The following is a 25,078-nucleotide window of genomic DNA, read 5'->3' as shown; positions in this document are numbered from 1 at the left end:
CTATCTATCTATACACACACACACACACACACACACACACACACACACACAGTGCCATATAAAGGCTGTATTAAAATGTTGGCACTGTGGGCTAATTACAATGCTTTATTAATTTTTTTCCCAGAGAGAAATATTATTGTGCTTTTCTTAAAATAGATTTTATCATCATACTAATTTTATCTCTGGAGGCTTTTTCTTGGGCTGTTCTCCTTTTTCAGCACTCCACAAATTGGTCCAGTCGAAGTGACCCCGTATACATTCAAGTTCTCTTTCACGTTCCTGAATAAATCAAAGAAAAATAATTGTAATGTGAACATTTTTGCAGTAGATATGCAGTGTCAAGGACTGATCAATACACATGATCTCACATATAGTTATTTTAAGTACATACTTGTTTGAGCTGCTGGGCTACACTGGAAGCTGAAGATGCTTCATTCTGCCTGAAGAGTCTTTCTTGGATTGTCTTTGTGTTTGGAGTGATAATTGGAGTTCTGTACCCTCCTGCAATAGCAGGATTTTGCACAGTATACTCCTGGCAACGCTCCTCAAAACGTTCCAGAAAAGGCTTAATGCTTGAGCTTCCTATAAGAATAATAATTGGTTGTTAACAAGTTAAGGTTCTTTATCACTAATAGAGTGATAAAGATAGAGGCCATAAATGAATATATAAACTATAAAGACTTAACTAAGACATCACTAAACCCATAAAGATTATATGTATATAATGCATACCTTGCAACCTAATTCTGTGCAAAACAATATGTTTTTGTACATAAAAACAGTGAAAATTGGGACCAATCTGTGCAAATTTTTCACTAAACTCCATGGTTTTCTGAATAGATCATGATCGTAAACATCTGAGTACAAATGTTTTCCAGCTATTCTACATGTAGTTCAAGATAACTAATTTCATCCAGTACTAAATGCTTGCTATCAAAAATTACTATGAAACCCATTTTAAAACTTGAAATGCAAAGGTAGGTAGTTCGTTAGTTACAGGGCTGGATTAGGGCTGGAACTTTCATCATTAAGTGAGGTGATCATTTGAGTCTGATTTTTGTATTTTTTTGCATGTTTATTAAATAAAGCATGCAGTCATTTAGTGAATCTCCATTTACTTTGTTGGAAACCCCAAGAATATGTATACTTCTTAAACAGAATCCCAATTACATTTATAAAACAATATTGTTAATGACTATTAGGAGCATCATACTGCAGTCATGTAACATATGGCCCCAGAATACACAAAAATTATTTTTAAAGAATTACTAGCTTACTTTCAAGATGAGTTATATTAATATGTCTAGAAAAGAGAGGTTTTTATCTCAACTATCTTGCTTGTAACTTCACTTCATAGCTTCCTGCTATGCTACTCTAGCACACATTCTGTGGATATAACATTATTAGATTTTTATCTTGCCTTTATAACTTTGTAAGTAACTCAAGGTGGCAAATGTACATAATACTCCTTTGTCCTCCTTTTCCCCACTAAACATCTTCGAAAGGTGGATTGGGCTGAGAGTGATTGACCCAAAATTGCCCAGCTGCCTTTCACTCTTAAACTGAGACTAGAATTCAGTCCCCTGATTTCTAAGCTGGCACTTTAACCACTACAGCAAATTGGCCTACAGATATTTTAAAATTACATATAGAATGTGTATGTTACAAAATGCAGTTTGTATGGTTTAGAAAATTAAGTATATATAATGTTGAAATTACAAATAATCATTGTCCAGGGATATTATTTTGCACTGCCTTTTAGGTGAATATGCTAAAGCCATTTTTGTACATCAGATTGCAGTTTTTCCCCTGTATGTTTTAATCAGCAAAATCAAACTTAACTTCAAGTCACTTCCTGAAAAGAATTTTGCCCTTGCTTAACATGTGTATGTGCTAAGTGGGATTGCTCAATATCGATTTTAAAAACTGTGTTAAGAATTCTATAAATAACAGGTGAAATATTGATAAATTACATGGAAGGCTAGAAACAACAGATGTAACACTCACTTTTTTTAACTAACCAGATATATATATTAGAAGCCTTACAGAATCATACAAAAATACCTAGTTATAAAAACCTTAGCTATAAAAAAACCCTACTTAAAATATAGAAGCATTTTTTTTACCTGGTGTGTTGAGCTTATCTCTGTACTCAACGTGTACAAGTGTTTCTTCTATTTGCTCTTCTTTGGCAGGAGTTTGAGATTTTGGTGTTGGGTTGCCCTTTTCATTTAGATTTGATACCTCAGTTACTTTAGAATGGCTGCTAGTAATTCCTGAAGCTTGTGTTACAGAACTATTAATTTCTTCCTAGATAGTTTGAATGGGGAAATATATTAGTTTAAAATGACTACTAAAATCATTTTAAACATTTTTATTTTTTTATTGTTTATAAAACAGGTTCCAAATGCAATGATTTCTATGAAAGTACTAATCCAAAGCCAGTTTTTAACTATTCTATTAGTAGTTTACTATTTCCCTCTGACTTTTCTTTTCCAAAGTATAATGTGAATAGGTATATGTGAAAGTACTATCAATTTTAGTATAAAGTACTTACCATTTATTAAAAGATTCTTATAAATTCATGTTTTAAACAAAACTTATTTCCTACTAAGCATCATTGTTTACCTTCATTTTAGCAGTCTATATAGGAAATATACAACATTAAAATATGATAACTTACCAATATCCCAGAGATTGCTGATTTATCCACAGCCGTTTGTGAACAGGATGTAGCATCCTGCTTCACACTACTACTATTGATTCCAGCAGATGCTCCACTTGTAGTGGACAATTTGGAAGAACAAGTAGTACCAGGCTGTTCTTGTGTATTGTTTTGCTTTGCAGATGGATGGCTTACATCATTTTCCCAGGAGCCAATTGTAGCAGCAAGGTTAGCTAGACGGCCCCTTCTTCCTTTTGGTGTATCAGTTATTGCATTAAGTTGTTTGGGTGGGAAGATGACACATTCCTTTGATAGGATAGGTGTTATGGAAATGCTTTCGGGCAAATCTGAAAATTTAAAAAATAAAGAGTATTTTGAAATAAAATAAAGAGATGCCAAACTTTCTGAAATAAGAGTATATACGTTTAGATGAATCATTCTTTTCAGTTATTTCTAAAGAAAAAGTACACAATCCAAAAGAGACTATTTCCTGGAGAGGGCAAGAAGGACAAGGTAATCCTTGTCCTTCTTGCCCTCTCCAGGAAATAGACAAAAGTATATCTGTTACAGAACTCCGACACTTCAAAACATAGTCTTAATATAAAAAGACACTTGAAGTATTCTAAACTGAATACAGTAGAAATAAATTTCAGACAGATTTATCCACAGCCATTACACAAATCTATAATAAATTGTGGATAATCTTTCTGAGAGAATTTCCATGTCCCCACATAAAGGTAACTAAAACTAATTGGAGTCTTCTTTCCTTCATGAACCCTGAAACATTAAAAAACAGTGACTCAATCCCTAATCTGGCCTATTTTAGAGGCGAATTTCAATTGTTGGATTCTATAGCCAAAAATGGATATTGCTATACTGCAGCCACTGAAGATATTCGTTTTGTTTGATTGTCAACTATATGCTATCACTGCTATGTAGGCTGCCTATTCTTTTTACTTTTATATGTATGTGTGTGTATGTGTGTATGTATACACACACACAAACATATGTATATATGCATTTGGTGTCACAACCCCTGGTATGCCCAAATATGGGAGGAAGCTTACTGCTTCCATTCTCTGTCTATCGGCTCATCACAAGAGACCATCCAGACAGAAACCCAATATTTTTACTGTTGCCTTTGTTACATTTGTCAGCACAAATACAACATATCAGCACAAATATAACATATATGTGTGTGTGTGTGTGTGTGTGTGTATGTATATACACACATACTATACTATACATACACACACACACACACATTGGTAGGGCTGGAGCTCATCTCTCTTAGAACTTTGTGAGATGAGCACCAGCTCTAGTTTTCTACAGTAGCTGCAGTAGTTATGTTTGTCAGCAGGATGGAAAAGGAAGATAAATTGACCTACACAGTTGGGCAGGAAGAATACCCAAGCCTTCTCGGAGAATGGTGGAGCAGTGTGGATTACCTGTATGACCAATCCCAATGGTGCAAAGCAGAGTTATTGCCCTAAGTCAAGTAACAATTGTGTCAAAACAAAGCATTGGCTCACAAACATAACTCTGGTTTTCTAACTGACACTGGTAGACTTGCTAAATGTTTGCAATCATGCCTATTTCAAATCAGATTACTTTTTTTCCTCTGTAGGACAGTACTTTGTAGCCAAGCTAAACATAATTTTTAAAAAGTTTCAAGCATTGCTTTTCCACACAGTATTTGCTCCTACATATCACTGCATAGTATTAGTTTAGTTTTCAGTGTCTTAGCATGAAACATATACCATTATCCCAGCAGCGTCGCTGTTCTGCCAACTTTTGCATACGTGTTTTAACTGAACTAAAAGAAATCAGTTCAGATGTAGAGTTGTGTTCTTCAGTCTCTGAGGATGAAGCAGCAAACTGAGAGGTAGGAATCATTTCAGGAAGAACTGGGTTTATCGAGGGTAAATTAACTGGATGCATATTCTCTGAATTAGAAACTGAAATTTCTGCATTGTCTGAACAATGTCTTTTTGATGGTGATGGCTTTGCACTTGGTTTTGCTATAGAAATTGAGAGGGTGGGGGGAGAGACAAACAATAGAATATATTTGTAACTAGAATAGCCTAAATACAGCATTAAGTTAAAAACAAATTCAGATTTCACAGGCTTCTTGGCTATAGGTGGTTTATTATTTGTATCATTTTGCCAATTACACAAAGTTTCTAAGGGAGATATACCATATTTTTGGTTTGGAATCCACCACAATAAATATTACTTTTGGAAAAAAAAGGCTTTTCATTATTTATTTATGTCCACTGATCATTGATAAAAAAATGTGACTTTCTGAATCCAGATCCAAGTTTGGGTACACATCAAAAACGGAAGAGCTATCAGAAAACCTAGATGTTTAAAACTTGATTTTCATAATTAATCAATTATTGGACTTAAAGGTGATTTGATTCATATAACTCCTCAAATATATAATTTGGGATTAAATAAAATTTTAAAATAAATTTAAAAATGTAATTGCATTCACTTTTAGTACAATAGAAACCTGTAAAGATAACCCCAACCACCTGTAATGCAAACTCCTGCTCCATATTTGGTTTATGACATTTTAATATAAATTTTCTGTAAAGCAAAAGCAAGTGTGGTTTAAGAATTGGCAAAATTTCACAATATTGTAATGAAAAATACCTTCTTCATTAGACTGAAGTGACTGATTACCAGCTTCTGATAAAGGCTCTCTATTTCTTTTTGTTTGAGCCATATCCCGGACTCCTACTGTGGAACGCTCAGCCATCAGCTTCTGTAAATTCTCCCTCCTGGCACGAGTTCGTTCTAACAGTTTCTAAAATGTTCATAAGGATGATCAAAGGTAAATATTTCCTAACAGCTATAGTGATTTTTGTATAAGATAGATTTATTTATTTGAGATAATTCTTTATAAAAAAAACAAACCTATGTTTTTTGTCCAATGAGATCTATCAACTGGAATACAGGTGGTTCTCATTTAGCAAGTGCGTTGTCTAGCAACTACAGTGATGAAGAAGTAATTTTGCAACAATTCTATTTGTATCTTTGTAAATTTGTAAAGCAAAGAAAAGCAGAAAAGTGACATCATAAAAACAAACACAATTTTGCTTTAATAACCAAGTTTCCAGACTCTGTTGTGATTTCTAAATGAGGACTAACTACATTTTATCACATTTCAAAGATGGCTGGTCATGAAAAGCCCTAGAGTTGCAGTTTGGCATGTAGTGCTTGGTACCAATAAGACCAAAAGCTCTGGGTTATAATTAAAGGGACCAAGCCACTTTAAAAAAGAACTTAAGTCAATAAGTTGACAAAAATGAAATTCCAGGCAGAATTTTTTATTCTAAATAGGACAGTTCAGGCAAAGCATCACGTTTTGAAAGCAGCAAGGTCCTTATTTCAAACTAATCAAATCAGGTAACATATAATATATTTTCTAAAGTATAAAACTGCCAGACTAAAGAGAGTGAATTCCAATTTAAAATGCTTTTTAATACAGCACTATTTTCCCACTGAAGATGTTACAATTACCTTCAATCTTTAATAAAATTTTAGGACAATTTTACTAAAGATTTACTGTTGAAGTTTGGTTGACTCACGTGTCCAATAACAATTTGAAAAGATATTACAATGCAACAGGTGAACAAAATATTTTATTCCAGGAAATGTGCCAGTTGCATTCCATTTTTTTATTATTCCCGCTGCAGAATCTAAGCAGTACTCAGCCATTTATCAGAATTTTAGTACATTTCTATATAAATATAACTCAAATTCAATGTAGTGACAAACTGTTCACAATTATGCCGTATCATTTTAATTAAAATGGAATAGTTTGTTTCTATAAATGTTTATATTCAAAGTTGACATAATAGAGAATAAGACTCAATTTCTATGATATTGAATTAGAGTAATTATGAATAAATTACAAAAAAACCTTGTCCTGGGACTAAAAAACCAAAAGGAGAATTCTGATTTGACCCACCTACAATACTGTATTACAGGGGTGTAAACTCAATTTCACAGAAGGACGGATCAGCATTGTGGTTGTCCTCCAGGGCAAGGGCGTGGCCAGGGGGCATGGCTCACCTGACATTATTCACATGTGCGTTGCTTGTGGGGGCTTGTGGGAGGGGCTGTGCTGGCTTGTTCCCGGGTTGGGAAGGGGCTTTCCAGCACAGGAAGGTGGCATTCCCCGGGCAACTTTCTCTCCCTGTCCAGGGCTGCGGAACTGGGCTTTCAGTGGAGATGTCCCGCCACCCCGACAGGGATCAGAGGGGTGGGCAGGGAGGCACAAGGACCCTCGAAAGGCAAGGCGGAGCAGACACATGTGCACCAGATAGCTGGTCTTCATGTGTGCATACACACCAGAAACCAGCAGACCAAGTGGCCAGCGCGCATGCACTGGTGAAAACCAGAAATTATCGGGTTTTTGTTGTGCTCACACGCACATGCTCCATTTTGCCACTCACTGCTGAAAATGTTTACCATCAGGGGATGGGACCAACAACATTTCCTGGCTCCCCGCTTTGATGGGTCAAGTAGATGTGACCCACAAGAGACGGTCCCTCAGATAACCTGGTTCCAAGCCATGAAGAGCTTTAAAGATGACAACCAGCAACTTGAATTGCATCCAGAAGCAAATTGGCAACCAATGCACCTCCTGCAGGGGAGGTGTTACATATGCACACCGGGGTCTGCACAAAACCATGCAGGCTGCTGCATTTTACGCCGACTGGAGATTCCAGATTCTCTTCAAAGGCAGCCCTATGTAGAGCTTGTTGCAATAGTCAAAGACAGGAAGGGAGTAGGGCGTGAGTGACTGTTAGTAGGGACTGTTGGTCCGGGAAAGGGAGTAACTGGTGCACAACTTGCAATTGTGCAAAGGCCCTCCTGGCCATGACCACCACTTGCTCTTTGAACAGGAGTCGTGAGTCCAGGAAAATCCCTAAATTACGCACAATGTCTGTTTGTGGTAGTGCCACCCCATCCAAGACCAAAGGTGGCAATTCCCCGAGCCAACGAACCCAAACCCAGAGCCACTCGGTCTTGAAAGGGTTTAGTTTCAACCCATTGCTCCCCATCCAGCCCCTAACAGTCTCTAGGCACTGTGTGAGGGAGGACACAGTATCACTTAACTCACCATGGGCTGAGACATACAGCTGAGTATTATCAGCATATTGGTGATATCTCAGTCCATGGTGATGGATGAGCTCACCCAGCGGCTTCATATAAATATTGAACAGAAGCAGAGAGAGTACCAAGCCTTGCGGAACCCCCATAAAGCAGTGGGCGAGGGCTGGATCTCTCCCCTCCTGTCAACACTGACTGAGAGCAGCTGCAGAGGAAGGAAGTAAACCAGGATAACACATTCTCATTCCCCAGGAAAATACCATGGTCGATGGTTTCGAAAGCCGTTGAGAGGTATAGCGCAAGGATGAATGCACTATTCCCATTCCGCTTCTACCAGAGGTCATCCAAAAATGCAACCCATTTCTGTTCCAAATCCAGGTCTGAATCCTGATTGGTAGGGGCCAAGATAATTATAGGACAACCAGGCTATAATCAGGGGCTGTTAAATTTTAATCTTTATGCAGTATTTAGAAACAAAGGCAATTTTAAGTCTAATATGATAATACGTAGTTCAGATTATTTGATAACTGATAATCTCTTTGTACCTTGTTTCCCTGAAAATAAGACCTCCCGGATAATAAGCCCAATTGGGCTTTTGAGCGCATGTGCTAAAATAAGCCCTTCCCCGAAAATAAGCCTCCCTGAAAATATTGCAACACAGCAGCAGCCATGAGGTGACCACATTCCCTGCCTCCTGCACCTCAAAAATAAGTCCTCCCCGAAAATAAGTCCAAGCGCTTATTGCAGGGTCAAAAGAAAATAAGACCCTGTCTTATTTTCAGGGAAACACAGTACAAGAAATGCAAATAAAAATTTATGAAATTTTAGTTACTTGAATTAATTTGAGTCCTCTTAAAAGTAATAACTTTTATAGAACCAAATTATAAGGTTTTTTTTTTAGAATGGAAGTATAGTATAGTTTTTGTTGTCATTGTACAAAATAAATACAACAAAATTGGTTTTCGAAAGTGATTTTAATAGAAATCCAGTTTGTGATTGATCAACTTGTTCTATTTACATCCTTAGCTCTGAAATTTAAATATTTTATACTGTAGACAACTTTCTGAATTTCAAGTTATATTAAAATAATTCTAAATTGAATTTTATAGCAATTAACTCTGTTTGATTTTGTGTTTCTTTTCATCTTGACAAGCCAACAGAAAAGCAATTCAGAAATGCCACACCCATTCTTTCATTTCCCCCTAGTGAGTCAAGATATGAAAAAGGCGCAATTTGAGAGCAGTGTTTCTTTTAAAAAAAAACCTGCTAAACATTCCTGATCATAACTATGTGTTATTTATGCAAGACTTATGAAAAGTACCATTGGTATTAAAATTTGTATTTAATATTAAAATACCAAAAATTGGTATTAAAACAAATCAAGTCTGGAACCCCATAGAATAAATAATTTTTGTTAGAAATGAGGAAAGACTCATGCAGCAATTCTACACTGGATGACAATACTCAATAGTATTTGCAAGTTAAATACAAATTAATTGAATTACATTTCATGAAAGCCTTTTAATTGAAATAGAATCTCCATTTATTAGATTTTACTTGTAAGTAAGGGCGCATGTCAGGTTTGGAGGGGGGAGGAATTACTTCTCTTCATACTACCCTTTTCTTGGTAATATTTCCTTTCCTATCTCAAGAAGTAAATATATACGGCTCTGGATTGAATATGGAGTCCTTGGTACTTCGTACTCGGTTGTTTGCTTGCAGACGTTTTCTTACCCAAACATTTCCTCTTCCCAATCGGTTTCCTCCACTAACACTGTTCTGACCTTCTCTACACTGCACAATGTGCCCACCTCTCTCATTACCCGTCTCCCCCGTCCTCCGACCGACACATTGAGCCATTAAGTAGAGGTAATCACGTACCTCGGTGAAAGGATCCATCTTTACAAGTATCCCCTGCTGCCACCGTAGCCGCTCGTTCCGTCTGCAACCAAGCTACTTCACTATGCTTACCAAATGATAACTGCTGTTAGATTTGAATTTCAGCGCCTGCCACACGCAAGCTGCGTACTACGCATGCGCCTCACTCTTGAACGGCTGTTGCTCCACCCATCCCAATTCCATAAAGGGAACTCCTTATCTCACGCGCGTGAAGTTCAATCCTGCTCAATTGAGAGAACAGTAAAACGACCATAGAAAAGTGAAGAAAATGATTGACAAGATTTTTAGTCAATGATTCACAAGCCATATTCCCCAGGTTGCGCCTTCGCATTTTACAGCCGCCCAGTCTTAGGGCTTATGGAGTCCTTATATGGTTATGGTTCATAATCAGATTATGAAATTGACGGACCCTTAAAAAGGCCTTTGTATAATTTTACAATTTCAGAAATAGGAAATCCTAGTTGCAGATCTGTATAAAGTCAGCGTCCTTAATGCTTTGTGATTTCTATTGAACTTTGATGGGGCAACTTGCTAATGAGAAGCCCGGCGAGATTTTAGTTTATCTCTACATTTTGAAAATCAGGGAGGAAGTATAATTCCGCTAACTTTACGAAATAAATGAAAGCGGTGACATTCGTCAGTTTTATACATTGTACTCAGTGACATGTTTGTAAGATTTGCAATCTAGAACTCGGATATCTCCTGTGGTAGTTTGGAGTGCGGCAAAATATAGGAACTAGAAAATTAACTGTTCGAAACCCATGGGTTTGGGACAATTAGCTTTATGGTTAAATAACAAACCTAGACCAATCTAGTTCAGACGTGAGTGGCTTGCAAACACGTGTAATTGTAGATACTTAGTAAAACCAGAGGAAAATATTGTGTGTTCTAGACATTATTGCCATTGTCTAGGGCCAGTTAGTTATTCTGAAGAGAAAGGTGTTTACATTTTGCATTTTGAAAAACATGCCAGGTAAAGAGATCTGTTTTCCTAGTCAGTTGGTGTAAGCTAGTTCGCCGCCTGCCGTGCACCAAGGATAAGCACAAAAGCCCAAACAGAATGAACTAACAATTTAGGTAGTCAGGACTGCACTGCACTGTATCTAGCATGTAGATTTCCTTGACATTGTATGCCATATATTAAATAATGTTTTATTCATCCAATATGCATGCAAATATAATAAATGTGACCTCTAGAATCACTCATCTATACATATATCAATTTCTGTTATTGCTATGGGGATCATAAGTTGTTCTCATGCTTATTTTGATTTGTTACATTGACAATTCCAATTAAAAAATGTTGATAAAGAGCAAAATAATAATAATAACTCAACATACTTGACCTGATAAAAAACAATAGCAATAAATAATCAAAAGTACTTTAGTCAGGTGTACTGAATAATACTGAAGAATAGTACAGTAATGTGAGCCAAAGACTTGCAGAACTAACTATTTAAAAGCCTTTGTTTTATCCATACACTTCATATGTCTGTGAGGACAGGACCACCAAATATGGTAGAATGTGCCATCCTTTCTTCCACATTTCCAACACAGTGGAGATAACCCAGGAAACATTTTGGCTAACCTCGTTGGGGGGAAGTGCCAACTATAAACCATCTTGTATATGTTTTCTTTGAATGCTGTAGATATTGTAAATTTAATGGTCTTACTCCATAGATCCCATCATTTGCCCATTTCAATCTCATAGCCAAAGTTTCTCTCCCATGCTATTAGAAGGCTTTTATCCATCTCTTCATTAGCATCTTGGCAAGTCAAAAATTGATAAATCTTCGATAACATTTTCTTGTCTCCGCCAAACAAAATCTTATCTAGCCCCTGAGGGTTTGGGTAGATCCCAAACCGTACCTTATCGCTTTTAAACCTGTTTCTAACCTGTAAATATTCCCACCATTCCAGATTCCTGCCCTGCTGCTCTAATTCCATCTTTGTTTTCATGTTACCATCTTCTGTCATAATGTCTTTATATGTTATGTTTCTTGTCCAATTAAATACACTGGGATGCATTAAGGCCTCTAACGGTGCCAACCAGCACGGAACCCTAAGATAGTATTTTTTCCTCATCTTTTCCCAGACCCCCATCAAAATCTTCCGAATATAATGCCCCATGAAGTACCTATGGGGGGTGTCTCTTTCTTGCCAGAGGGAGGCATGCCATCCCTGGGGGAGGTCATGTCCCTCTATAGCCAATAGGCGCCTTCTACTCAACATCACCCAATCCTTCACCCATGTCATAATTGCTGCATTATAATATGCTTCCCAGTTGGGTACTTTGAAGCCTCCCAGTTCTTTACGTTTTTGCAATATTTGGGTGTTAATTCGTGCTTTCTTGCCTTGACATATAAATTGAGCCACTATTGTCTCCAAAGATTTTTAAAAAAATTTGTCCAATTTAGTTGGTGCCGTTTGAAACAGAAACAAAAATTTCGGTAATACATATGTCTTAACTGTCGCAATCCTGCCCATCAAAGACAGTTGTTTACCACTCCAATTAGTCATATCCTTAGATACCGGCTGTAGCAATTTCATATAATTATCTACCTTGATAGAGGAACATCTCTCCGTGAGCCAAATTCCCAAGTATTGTATTTTATGGGCCATGTTAATCCCTAACAGGCTTTGTACTTCCCTTTTCTGGTTCAGAGTCATATTCTTAATTAACAGTTTTGTCTTCTCTTTGTTTATACGTAGCCCCGCTATCCTACCGTACTCCTCTATTTTACCTAAAAGTTGTATCCCAGAAGCCATAGGATCCTCCAGGATAAAAACAAGGTCATCGGCGAAAGCCTGGACCTTAAATTCCTGAGCTTTAGCTCGTAACCCTTTAATTTGTGTATCACTCCTCACTATTCTAAGAAGGGGTTCTAATGTGAGGATAAACAGTAGAGGGGATAACCGGCATCCTTGTCTTGTGCCTTTACCAATCTCAATATCACCCACCTCTTCTCCATTTACCAATAATGTCGCGGTTTGTCGTACATAAATTGCCCGAATTGCATTTAAGAAGTTTTCTCCAAACTTCATATTTTCTAATTGTGACAACATAAGCTTCCAATTTACCTGATCAAAAGCCTTTTGTGCGTCAAGAAACATAAAGGCCACTTGTTTATCCGGCCGGGCTTCATAATATTCTAAGGCATCCAAAATAATTCTAACATTATCTTTCAAATGCCTTGACAGCAGGAAGCCGTTCTGATCAGGGTGTATAAATTTATTAAGGAAGAATTTAAGTCTATCTGCCAGTATAGCTGCAAAGGTTTTATAATCCACATTCAAAAGTGAAATGGGCCTATAGTTTTTAATTTGGGTACGGTCAGCTCCAGCTTTAGGCAAAAGGGTTATATAGGCCTCAGCCCACGATTTTGGTGTGATAGAATCCGTCAAGACAGCATTAAATATTACTATCAACTCTTGTCCTAAGATTTCCAAAAAAGTTTTATAGATTTCAACTGGCAAACCATCCATGCCAGGAGTTTTGTTGTTTTCCACTTTTTTTGACTGCCTTTTCTAATTCATCTATTGTTATCTTTTGGTTCAGTACCCCTTTCGCTTCATTTGAGATCTTGGGTAGATTTGCATTATCTAAAAATTCCTTAATTTGGTCCTCAGAAATTTCTTCCCTACTATATAGTTGCTGAAAAAAACCTTGGATAATTTCCTGTTTCTCCCCCTTGGTTTCTACTAATTCCCCTTTACTATTCTGCAGTTGAGCTATCCGTCTGCTCTCTCTTTCTTTCCGAAGTCTATAAGAGAGCCAACGGCCCGGTTTGTTAGCATGCTCAAAAAAGTTTTGCTTAATCCCCCTAAGTTTCCGAGCAACATCCTCCTGGTCTAGAAAATCAAATAAGTTTATATACATTATTATCATTATACCTCATTTATTTGACTATCACTGTTTATTCCTTCATTGTCAATGAGATATATTAAATATTGGGATCATTTATATTATAACAATTCATTACATCATCTTCAATCTATCCAATAATAATATATCTTTATATTATATTCAATATCATTCTATTATTCTTCTATTGATAACATTCTCTAGTATCTTTCATTTGCATGTTTTTTTATGTAACCATTGATAAAATAAATCCCATGTCTTATAAAATTGTTTATCTTCTTCTCTAATTTCAAATGTCAATTTACTAATTTCTGTACATTCCATTATTTTGTGAATAATTTCCTCCTGTGTTGGTGTTTTCTCATTTTTCCAATTTTTAGCAAATACAATTCTAGCTGCCATTAACACATTTACAATCAAATATTTCAATTCTCTAGTGTATGTTTCTGGTATAATTCCCAATAAAAATTTCTGGTTTAAAGTCTATATATTTTTGAATATTTTTTCCAACCAGGTATGGCTTTTAGTCTAATATCTTCTAGCTTCTATGCAAGTCCAATACATATGGTAATACCTCCCTGGATAATAAACCCAAGTGGGCTTTTGAGCGCATGCGATAAAATAAGCCCTCCCCAAAAATAAGCCCTCCCCAAAAATATTGCAAAATAGCAGCAGCCATGAGGTGACTACACTCACCGCCTCCTGCACCTCAAAAATAATAAGACCTCCCCAAAAATAAGCCCAAGTGCTTATTTCGGGGGTCAAAAGAAAATAAGAACCTATCTTATTTTTTTGGGAAACATGGTAGGAACCCAGTATCTGATGACATTTCCAACACTTTTCCAATGTATTCTTGAACATTCTTGCTATTCTCGTTGGGGATAGGTGCCACCTGTAAAATATCTTATACAAATTTTCTTTATATGCTCTTGACATTGTCATTTTATAATTTTGAGACCACAATTTCTGCCAATTCTCTAAGTCAATCTCATGTCTATTTATTTATTTATTTATTTATTTTATTTATGCCATTTGTATGCCGCCCACTCCCTATGGACTCTGGGCGGCTTACAGACAAAATAGGAGACATATAAAAATTAAAACACAGTTAATTAAAAATTCACATCATGCATACGCTTAGCATGGGGCTGGATACTCATCAACAGCCCCAGGTCTTGGCAGCTTTGCGGAAGGCCAAGAGAGTAGTGAGGGTCCAGATCTCTATGGGGAGATCGTTCCACAGGGCCGGGGCAGCAACAGAGAAGGCCCTCCCCTGAGGATTCGCCAGCCGACATTGACCAGCCGATGGCACCCGGAGGAGGCCCAATCTGTGTGATCTTATTGGTCTTTGGGAGGTAAATGGCAGGAGCAGTCTCTCAGGTAGCCAGGTCCTAAACCATGTAGGGCTTTAAAAGTAACGACTAGCACCTTGAAGCGTGTCCGGAGACCAATCGGCAGCCAGTGCAGCTTGCGGAGGATAGGTGTAATGTGGGTGTATCTAGGTACACCCACAATCGCTCACGCGGCTGCATTCTGGACCAATTGCAGTCTTCGGATACTCTTCAAGGGCAGCCCCATGTAGAGCGCGTTACAGTAATCCAGTCTTGAGGTGACGAGGGCGTGAGTGACCATACGAAGGACCTCCCAGTCCAGATATGGTCGCAACTGGTGCACCAGGCGAACCTGGGCAAAGGCCCCCCCTGGTCATAGCTGACAGGTGATGTTCTAACGTCAGCTGTGGATCCAGGAGGACACCCAAATTGCGAACCCTCTCTGAGGGATGTATAATTTCACCCCCAGGCTGAGAGATGGAATGTCTGGACCATCCTTGGGAGGGAGCATCAATAGCCACTCACTCTTGTCGGGATTGAGTGCAAGCTTGTTCGCTCCCATCCAGACCCTGACAGCCTCCAGGCACTGGCACATCACTTCTACTGCTTCGCTGAGTTGGCACGGGGCGGACAGATACAGATGAGTATTGTCCACGTATTGGTGGTATTTGATCCCGTGCCGGCATATGATCTCACCCAGTGGCTTCATATAGATGTTAAATAGGAGGGGGGACAGGACCGAGCCCTGCGGCACCCCATAATTGAAAGGCCTAGGGGTTGACCTCTGCCCTCAAACCAACACCAACTGCGACCTGTCGGAGAGGTAGAAGGAGAACCACTGTAGGATGGTGCCTCCCACTCCCACCTCCCGTAACCGTCGCAGAAGGATACCATGGTCGATGGTATCGAAGGCCGCTGAGAGGTCAAGAAGCACTAGGATAGAAGAATGGCCTCTATCCCTGGCTCACCAGAGATCATCGATCAGCGTGAACAAAGCAGTTTCCATGCTGTAACCAGGCCTAAAACCCGACTGAAAGGGATCCAGATAATCAGTTTCATCCAAGGTCCGTCGGAGTTGAAAGGCCACCACCTTCTCCACAACCTTCCCTACGAAAGGGAGGTTGGAGACCAGACGATAGTTGTTCAAAACGGCTGGGTCCAGGGAAGGTTTCTTAAGGAGGAGGTCTCACCACTGCATCCTTTAGGGGGTGCGGGAAGGATTCCTCCAAAAGAGAGGTGTTAACGATCCTCTGGAGTCAGTCACGTGTCACCGACCTGCTGGTCAAGACCAGCCAGGAGAGGCACAGATCCAGTATACAGGTGGAGGCACTTACCGCTCCCATGGCCTTGTCCACTTCCTCAGGAGTGACAAGTTGAAACTCGCTCCATAAAATCCGATCAAGACCTTCCCCCAGCGCCTTGGCTGTTACTGTCCAAGAGGAGTCCAGGTCCGACCGAATCCGAGCGATTTTATCCAACAGAAACTGGACAAATTCCTCAGCTCGGCCCTGTAAAGGGTCGTCCGCATCCCTCGCTTTCAAGAGGGAGCAGGCTATTCTAAACAGGATGGCTGGGCACGATTCTGTGGATGCAATAAGAGTGGAAAAATGCACACATTTTGCCGCCCTTATCGCCACTAGATAAGTCCTAATAAAGGCTCTTAATTGTGTTCGGTCGGATTCAGAGTTACTGGCCCTCCAGTGTCGCTCTAGGCATCTCTTTTGGCGCTTCATCTCCCGGAGTTCCTCGGTGAACCAAGGGGCCCTCCTGGATCCACTGCTGCGGAGGGGCCGTAAAGGCGCAATCCGGTTTAGAGCCTCCGCCGCCGCTATGTTCCAAGCAGCGACCAAGGACTCCACCGGACTGTGGACAAGAGAGTCAGATATCTCCCCAAGCGCTGTCTGAAATCCCATAGGTATCAGGCACCTGGGGCGGAACCACCTAATCGGTTCCCCTTCCCTACAGTGGGGGATTGGTTTCCGAAAGTCAAGCCTCAGTAGGAAATGATCAGACCATGACAAGGGCAAGGTCTTAATGCCCTTCAAATCTAGATCACGTCTCCACTGCTCCGAGAGAAATACGAGATCAAGCGTGTGACCCGCTGTGTGAGTTGGACCCCGAATTACCTGGGTCAAGTCCATGGCTGTCATGGAAGCCATGAACTCCTGTGCCCCATCAGAGCGTTCGCCGAGCGAAGGCAGATTGAAATCCCCCAGCACTATGAGCCTGGGGAACTCAATCGCCAGCTTGGCTATTGACTCGAGGAGCACAGGGAGGGATGTTGCAATGCTGTTGGGACGTAGGTACGTTAACAACAAACCCACTTGACCCCCAAGGTCCAACTTCACCAGCTGGGACACACCCAACAAGCTCCGGAGCAGGGATCCTATGAGGAACTAATGACCTTCAGATGATGGCTGCCACTCCCCCACCCCTTCTCTGATGTCGCGGCTGATGGAATACCTGAAACCCTTCTGGGCACATTTCAGTGAGGGGGACTCCTCCCTCCTGGCCCAGCCAGGTTTCAGTAATACATGCCTGGTCTGCCCCCTCATCTAATATTAGGTCCCGGACGAGGGGAGCTTTGTGAACAACAGACCTGGCATTTAGAAACAGCAGCCTGAGACCAGGGCCCTGACAGCTCTTGCCATCTGGTCCTGGAGTGGAGCTAATGGGGCTGGAAGGGGGGGATCTCTGTGACGTAGCGAACCCTCCTTCCCCGGTAATGTCTAGCCCTGTAGCTCCCATCAAACCTGCCTCTCCCAACGATGACCGGAATGCACCGGCCCATCCCCGGAGCCGTAGACCCCATTCCCCCCCCCCGTAGCCTCCGTTCTCCCTGGCAGGCCATTCTTATCAATCATTCTAGGACGAGAGGTAGGCCTGGGCCCCCTACCGCTTCTGCTACAGCACTCAGCGGAGGAGGCATCAGGCTGCACTCCCAGTCCTCTCATGCATACACAGTCACCCACTCAAACAATCCCCACTATAGACAGTTAAAAAAAGTACAAGATACAGTAGATAATTAAAAATTAAGGGGCACAAGCATCCACAATCATACCATACACACCTCATCCATAAAATTGCTTAAGCCCAATCGAATGGGTTTGTGCAAATAGGGGAATGAGGGTCCAGAGTCAAAGATGGATGGGGTAGCTGTAGCTGGGGGAGGGGGGCATAAGTGCCAGATTAAAACAGGGGGCAGTCTGAAGCCTGCCCCCCGTTACTCACCGTTAGTCCACAGAGGCGCAGTCCCATGGGGGCGTAGATGAAACAGAGCGGTGTTAAGAACAATGGTAGGAGGGGGGTAGGGGGAAAGGGTCCAAAAGTCCAAAGTTCGAAAGTTCGAAAATGACTGGAGTGGTGGCTGGCCTGGCCTAGGGTGCGGTCATAAAAAGCCTTCTTGCGGGGCAGTAGATGATGCATAATAAATAGTAAGAGAGGGGAGGGGGGAAATCTGGGAAGGCTGGGAAGGCTGTTGCAGCAGCCGCAGCACAGGCCAACCGTCCAATTCTGGTAGACATGATCCAATAGATAAGCCATACACCACTCCTCCTCAAGGCCCCAATACCGTACATTAACTCCAAAGTTTGACAAACCGAGTCTGCGGTCCAGTGCCAAGGTCGGGATTCGCACGCCATCCTAGCCACACACCGCACTAACGCCGTCGCCACCGTTGCTGCCGATCTCACAGCAACATCATCATCATCATCACAAACCAGCATGGAGTTTCCAGGGTGTTCGTCGCTCGGGCCGCCTAAGTGACCCCCTACCGCCCAAACGCTCCCCAGGTCTGCTTGATGGATGGTCTTACATAGGGGACTCCTCCTTTCAAAATCTAAGAGCCAGAGTCTAGGATCTTGCCGTCCCAGCGCCGTCACTGTCACCACCACAAAATTCAAACGCTGATCTCAAAGCGCCACCGTCATTGCCGTCATTGCTGCAAGCCAGCATGGGGATGGAAAGTTTTCAGAGTGTTCAAAGTGTCTAGGGGCCGCTTGAGTGCCCCCCCTTTCAACGCTCCCCCACTCTTCCCTTCAGAATCTAGCAGCCAGGAGTCTAGGAGCTTGCCGTCCTAGTGCCGCCACTGCCACCAAGTTTAAAACGCTGATCTCAGAGCGCCGCCATCTTTGCCGCAAACCAACATGGAGATGGAGAAGATCGGAGCGTTCAAGGAGTCTAGGGGCCATTTTAGCGACTCCCCTTTCAACCAAAAATGCTCCCCTGGCTGCTCAATGGGTAACCTCAGCGGGGGACTTCTCCCTTCGAAAGTCTAGGGGCTCCATCCCTCACAATTCTGTTCTTCTCTCTTCACGAAGCTCAAGCGTTTCACTCGAGCAGCCATCTTCCGTTCCTCGCACATGCGCACCAAAGTTTGTCCAAAGTTTTTCCCCCAACCAATCATAGATTCTTTAACTTGTTCTTCTTCTAGCTTAACTTCTAATAAATATCCACATAGGTTTTTAATCACCTTTTCATCAGTACCCATCAAAATTTTATCTAACAGTCATTTTATCATAGAAACCTTCCATTTTAAGATCTTTATCGTATCTGGAATGTATTTGCGCAAATGAAAACCAGTTCATCTTTATACCCTGTGTTCCAGTTCTTGCATAGATTTAAGCTCACCCTTCGCATTCAATATTTCATCATATCTGTTTGTTCCTTTTTCTATGTCATTGGATATGAAAAAGCTTCAATGGTTGATAACCAGACTGGAATTTTTAAATAATGTTGCTTTTTAATCTTCTCCCAATTTAATAGCAAAACCTCATATATGTAATGTCTTCTAAAATACCCCTGCGTTTTAGTTCCCTTGTACCATAGGGAAAGTGTGACATCCCAACAACAAATCATGTCAGGGAAAAAATTTTTTGACACCCCTCTCAATAGGGATCGCACCTTTGAATAAGCAGGTCGCCTTTCGGCTCAGACCTCAGTGGTGCCTCAGGCCTCAATTTCCTCTCCTACAGAAATGGCTGCCATAATTTCTGAAGCCATAAAACAAGGCATTGCTGCAGGGCTTCAGCAGCGTGCATCTTCTGGGTCACCTCATGGGCACAGGCATAGGTCATCTAGGGACCCCCAACAAAATCCTCCTTCTGCATCTGGCACTCAGACTTCTATATCTGGGGATCAGGATACCCTCAGGAATTCGGACCTATCAGATGATGAGGGTATCACCCCTGATGCCCCTGCCTTTGCTGGTTTGTTCAAAACTGATCGCTTTAAATCTCTCCTGTTCAAAGGCTGTAGAAACCTGGCACCAAGCAAAACACTGTTTGTGAAGCAACTGATCAATGGCTTTGTGGGCAAAGTAGGAGTGCAAAAGGAGGTTACAGATGAACAAAGGGGATCCCCAACCCCAAGGGCTGAAATCACACAGGTTACTGGTGATTTCTCATTGCCACCATGGAAGATCTGCCCAGGAGACATCTCAACGTAAAGAAAGGCCTGTCACACAACGGGAGGAGGCTTTCACTCTTAGAATGGAAGGCACCCCCTCTTGGCGTCAAATTTGATGGGAATCCCAGGCAATTGGAATTTTTCCTCATACATGTACCGACCTACATGCAGGAGTAAGGGAGGGACCTCCCTATAGAAGGCGCCAAAGTCAGGGTTGTCATCTGACTCTAGAAGGATCAGCTGCACATTGGATGTGAGCCTCCATAATGCAGATGCACCGGAGCTCCGCAACTTCAACCACTTCATGACAGTTCTGAGATGGAGATTTTAGGACCCGCTAATTGACCAAAAGGCTAGAGACCCCATAAGGCACATCAGATAGGGACGCTGTCCAGTCACCAAGTACATCAAAGAGTTTCATGACCTGACTTGCCATGTAGATTGGCCAGAGGAAATATTTGTGAGTTGGTTCAAAGATGGCTTAAACAATGACCTGTACAATGCCTGCATTGCCTGCGGAGCCCCAGCCCGCCTGCACAGCTGGTGTATCTTGGCTGAGGAAGCTGAAATCAACCAACCTCAAAACCAGTACCATGCAAGCTGCTCTCAAATTGATTCCTACCAAAAGGGAAAAGGGAGGGAACGAAACCTCTCTCTGCCCCACCGCATTCAGTTGTCTGCTTCAATTGTGGGAAGGAAGACCACTGCGCAGCTAAGTGCCATGCAAGGATGCCCATCCAGAAGGGAGAGAAGCAGATCAGAGGGAAAACCACCACTGCATTCCAGAGACAATGACCTAAAGACCTATGTGGTTGTTGAGTTTCCACCAGAATCAATTACAATATGAGGAACCCGATCAGTCAGAGAGCAACTACAAAGAACCTTTGGTAAGTGGGGGTTGTCAAACCCTTTACAAACCCTATAAAACTGTTAATTCCATTAACAGGGAGAAAAGTGAGACTTAAAGCATTTCTGGATTTGAGGTGAATGTGAAGTCTAATAAGCCCGACTATGGTCAGAGAACTGGGCAGTCAACTAAGGCAACTAAAAAACCCAGTCTTGTTCTGCCAACTTGATGGGTTTATTGCAGGGGTGCCCTGGCCACGTTTAACACTGAACCACTCAAACTAACAATGGCAAATCACTTCAAAACCATTGCTTTCATTGTGACACAAGAGGTGGACTGGCCCCTAGTTCTGGGCTAATCTGGTTAGAGAAATGGAGCCCAAGGGTGAACTGGATGGAGGGGACCCTCCAATTGCCTAATAATGAATTAATCCAGAGTGAGGAACCCCACCAGATTGGAATACCACAGTGTGAGGAGGTAGTTGCAACTGTAGCATATGGACACCTACCAGGCATCCCCAAGGAATACCAAGATTTGATGGATGTTTTCAGTGAAACAGCCTCAGATGAAACCCCCCCCCTCTCATAGATCTACAGACTGTGCCATCAAGATTTTACCAGGGGCCAAACTACCTAAGCTGAAACTTTACACTATGACTCCCCAGGAAGTGGATGAACTGAGGCAATTTATAGACGAAAACCTCAAGTGTGGGTTCATTATACTGGTCAGATCCAAGTTGGCCATTCCAGTCCTGTTCCAGGAGGAGGACAGCTAATTACATTTATGGGTTGATTATAGAAATTTAAATGCTATTTGCAAGGAAAATCTCTATCCCCTACCCCTAATGAAGGACATGCTGGCCCATCTGGTGAAGGGGATAACTTTTTCCAAACTAGACCTAAGGAAGGCTTATTACCAAATCAAGATCCAAGAGGGAGATGAATGAAAAATAGTGTTTAATTGTCTGTTGGGATGTTTATACAGTTCAAAGTTTTGCCATTTGGGCTTCAGGGGGCTCCTGCTGTTTTCTTGCAGCTGATTAATGAGGTGCTGCATAAGCACTTGTATAAAGGTGTTTTGGTTTATCTTGAGGACATATTGATTTTTACTGAAACTAAGACTCAACATGTTAAATTGATGCGGGAAGTTTTGAAGAAACTAAGGGCAGCTAAGTTGTTTGCCAAACTCTCCAAAGGTGAATTTCACCAAGATAAAATAGATCCTAGGGTATCAAATCTCTCACCAGGGGGTGGAAATGGACCCTGCAAAAGTCAAAGCAGTCCTCTAGTGGGAAATCCTGTGCACTCACAAGCAATTGCAGAGTTTTCTGGGATTCGCTAACTATTATCAGCAGTTTATCCCCTCTTTTGCCCAAACAGCATTTTTGATTGTGAGAGTGAGCTTGCATTGATGATACAAGCATTCTCACAATCCGATGGACCACTTCACGAATCTCTAATTCCTAGGCTGCTTTGGCAATGAGACACGCACACACTGCAGACTGGGTGAAAATGGTGGTTTCTGGTTAAACCAGAACACTTTTTATTAGGAAAGTTCAAAGAAAGCTAGTCAGCAGTTTAATACAAACAAAGGATCTCACAGTATGTTACAAATCACTTCTTGATTACACATTCCGGCAGAAAGGGCAGGGAGGAGGGACAAAAGGTACTCTTTGATAAGGGGAAATGAGGAGGTATGGAATTGTAAATCACATCCTGATAAGGAGAGCAGGAAGGAGGAACAAACGGTCTTAGAATTGTAAACTACACAGAGAGCTACATTAGGCATATGGGAATGACTGATTTGTTACACGAGGCGGCAAAAGGATGCAAGGCTAATTCTGTGTGTTTATATCTCAGATAATAGAGGCCTCTCATCTCTGGTGTATCTGTGTATTGCTATTCACATAGACACTCGAAATGAATTCGGCTTCCTTATCTAAAAGCTTTCCCAGGACTGTTCTTTCCATATGGCTCTTGGCAAATGTTCACTGGGATCCTTTTGATCCAGATAGATATTGATCCAGATATTCTATCCTATCCTATTGATCCCAGCTAATTTCACCCAGCCAATTATGGGATAATTTCCCACATCTGATTACAAATCTGTTAAAAACCAAGGGGGTAGATAAACCAAAACCTAGCCAACCACTGAAGTGGACTATGGACTGCCAAGCAGCATTTGAAAAACTGAAAAAAATTTAAAACACCCAGACCCAGAAAAACCATTTGTAATCCAGGCTGATGCCAGTGATGTGGCAGTAGGTGCAGTTTTACTCCAAGAAAATGAAGAAGTCAAATTACAACCATGTGCATACACCACTAGGAAATTAACTGAAACTGAACAGAGATGGGCAATATAGGAAAAAGAGGTGTTTGCAAGCAGGTGGGCACTCCTACCGTGTTTCACTGAAAATAAGACAGGGTCTTATTTTCTTTTGACCCCCCCCACAATAAGTCTTATTTTCAGGGAGGTCTTATTATTTTTCAGGTGCAGGAGGCAACAAGCCCACCGGCCATACCCTCTCTGTCCCACCACCTGCTTGACCTAAGTTCTCTGCATGCCCTGGTCTTTGCCTGCCCTGCTTGCTGGACTTGCTGCTGGCTGACCGCCAAACAGCTGACTGTGCTCCTCTGGCCTCGCAGGTCCTCTTTGCCTTCCTGGCAGAACTGCTTCAATATGAGGCCATTCAGGAGACACAGTGTGCAAACAAAACAAAGCGCCGTGAGTCCAGGTGTCCTTTCTGTTTGTTTCCCATTCCTCTCTTGCCCCTTCTCCCTCTCTGGGAACTGTGAAGGGGGGGGGAGTCTATCCTGTGGAAAGGATGAAGCAACCCCACTGCCAGAGGCCAGAATTTTATGGCAGAAAAGAAAGGAGGGGATTTCAAAGGCCCTGGACAAAAGAGCAAACTCTTCTATTTGCCATCCGAAGCAGGTGCCAAGGCCAACCCTGCAGGAAGCAATCTGCTCCTCCATGCAAAACCTCACAATGGAAGGAAGGAATGGAGAGAGTGAAAGATCAAATCTCTGTGTCACATATCTGCATGTCCCGCCCTCTCTTGTCAATCAGGCGGGTGTTGTTTGATTGGTCCGTTCGCGTGTTGTTTAGGTGGGAGATTTGGAGGGTTCCTGTCAGCCTCTGCTTTGCTGCTGCTTCGGCTGTCATTGAAACGGGGAGGGGGGGCATGGTATCTGGGAGGGGAATTATTATATGCTGGAGGAAGTTTCTAGTTGCTGATCTGACCACCTTACTGTGCATGTGGAAGAAGGGAGTTTCCCGCCAAGGCCAACTGTCCAGCATTCCATCCTGATGAGACTTTTTGAAGTTATCTCCCATCTGACAGTTGGGTGCATTATAATTGGACTATGTACAGGGGTGCCAAGGGGTGGGGATTGATTTGTACTTGATATTATCCGCTTTCGCGCCTAATTAACCAGACTCAGCTTTGCTTTGCAACTGTTCATTTATAATTAGTAAAAAGTACACTTGATTTCAATTCAAATGGAGTCCAGTGGTTTCTTTCCTGATTACTAAATGAAGTCAATGCTGACAGTTCCTATTGGTTAGCACGCTGACAGCTTGGGGTATAAAAGAGCTGTCAGAATGTTTGTTCGCGTTCCTCTCTAGTTACTGTTCTAATAAGGCTGTTGTGTTAGCACTTAGCTTTGTCATTTCCTCAGGAGCCCGAGTAGAAAACACTTGGCGATGAGGATGGGATCTTGAGGGGAAAAAACCACTCAAATACGAGAGTAGAATAATTATTCGTCCTTAAACTAATTGAAATTTGTAAACTATGGCGGTTACTACCCCATTTGCTGCTTACATGCCAGAAAGAGAATCTTGGGAGTCATTTATTCAATGGTTTGAATACTTCCTTTTTGCTATTGACTTCAAGGACATTTCAGACGAAAGGCGTAGGGGATATTTTCTTAATTCTT

General features: G+C 41.5%; 1 protein-coding gene across 2 annotated transcripts in view; it reads right to left on the bottom strand.

Annotated features, from left to right (window-relative positions):
• The window catches only part of ANLN (anillin actin binding protein), an 87,806-nt gene extending 78,031 nt beyond the window's left edge, over positions 1–9,775 (bottom strand). For both annotated transcript variants that reach the window (XM_032234606.1, XM_032234607.1), the window contains exons 1-7: positions 9,674–9,775; positions 5,324–5,477; positions 4,426–4,686; positions 2,684–3,012; positions 2,127–2,310; positions 392–582; positions 172–279 (exon numbers count right to left, since the gene is read on the bottom strand). In XM_032234606.1, coding sequence (XP_032090497.1) covers positions 172–279; positions 392–582; positions 2,127–2,310; positions 2,684–3,012; positions 4,426–4,686; positions 5,324–5,477; positions 9,674–9,691 — 1,245 coding nt within the window. In that variant the 5' untranslated portion in view covers positions 9,692–9,775. The remainder of the gene's footprint in view (positions 1–171; positions 280–391; positions 583–2,126; positions 2,311–2,683; positions 3,013–4,425; positions 4,687–5,323; positions 5,478–9,673) is intronic.
• Between the last annotated feature and the right edge of the window lie 15,303 nt (positions 9,776–25,078).

This window comes from Thamnophis elegans, chromosome Z, assembly GCF_009769535.1.
Source record: "Thamnophis elegans isolate rThaEle1 chromosome Z, rThaEle1.pri, whole genome shotgun sequence".
Lineage (NCBI taxonomy): Eukaryota > Metazoa > Chordata > Lepidosauria > Squamata > Colubridae > Thamnophis > Thamnophis elegans.
The sequence above is the reverse complement of the archived record's forward strand: the minus strand, read 5'-3'. Positions and strand labels throughout refer to the sequence as shown.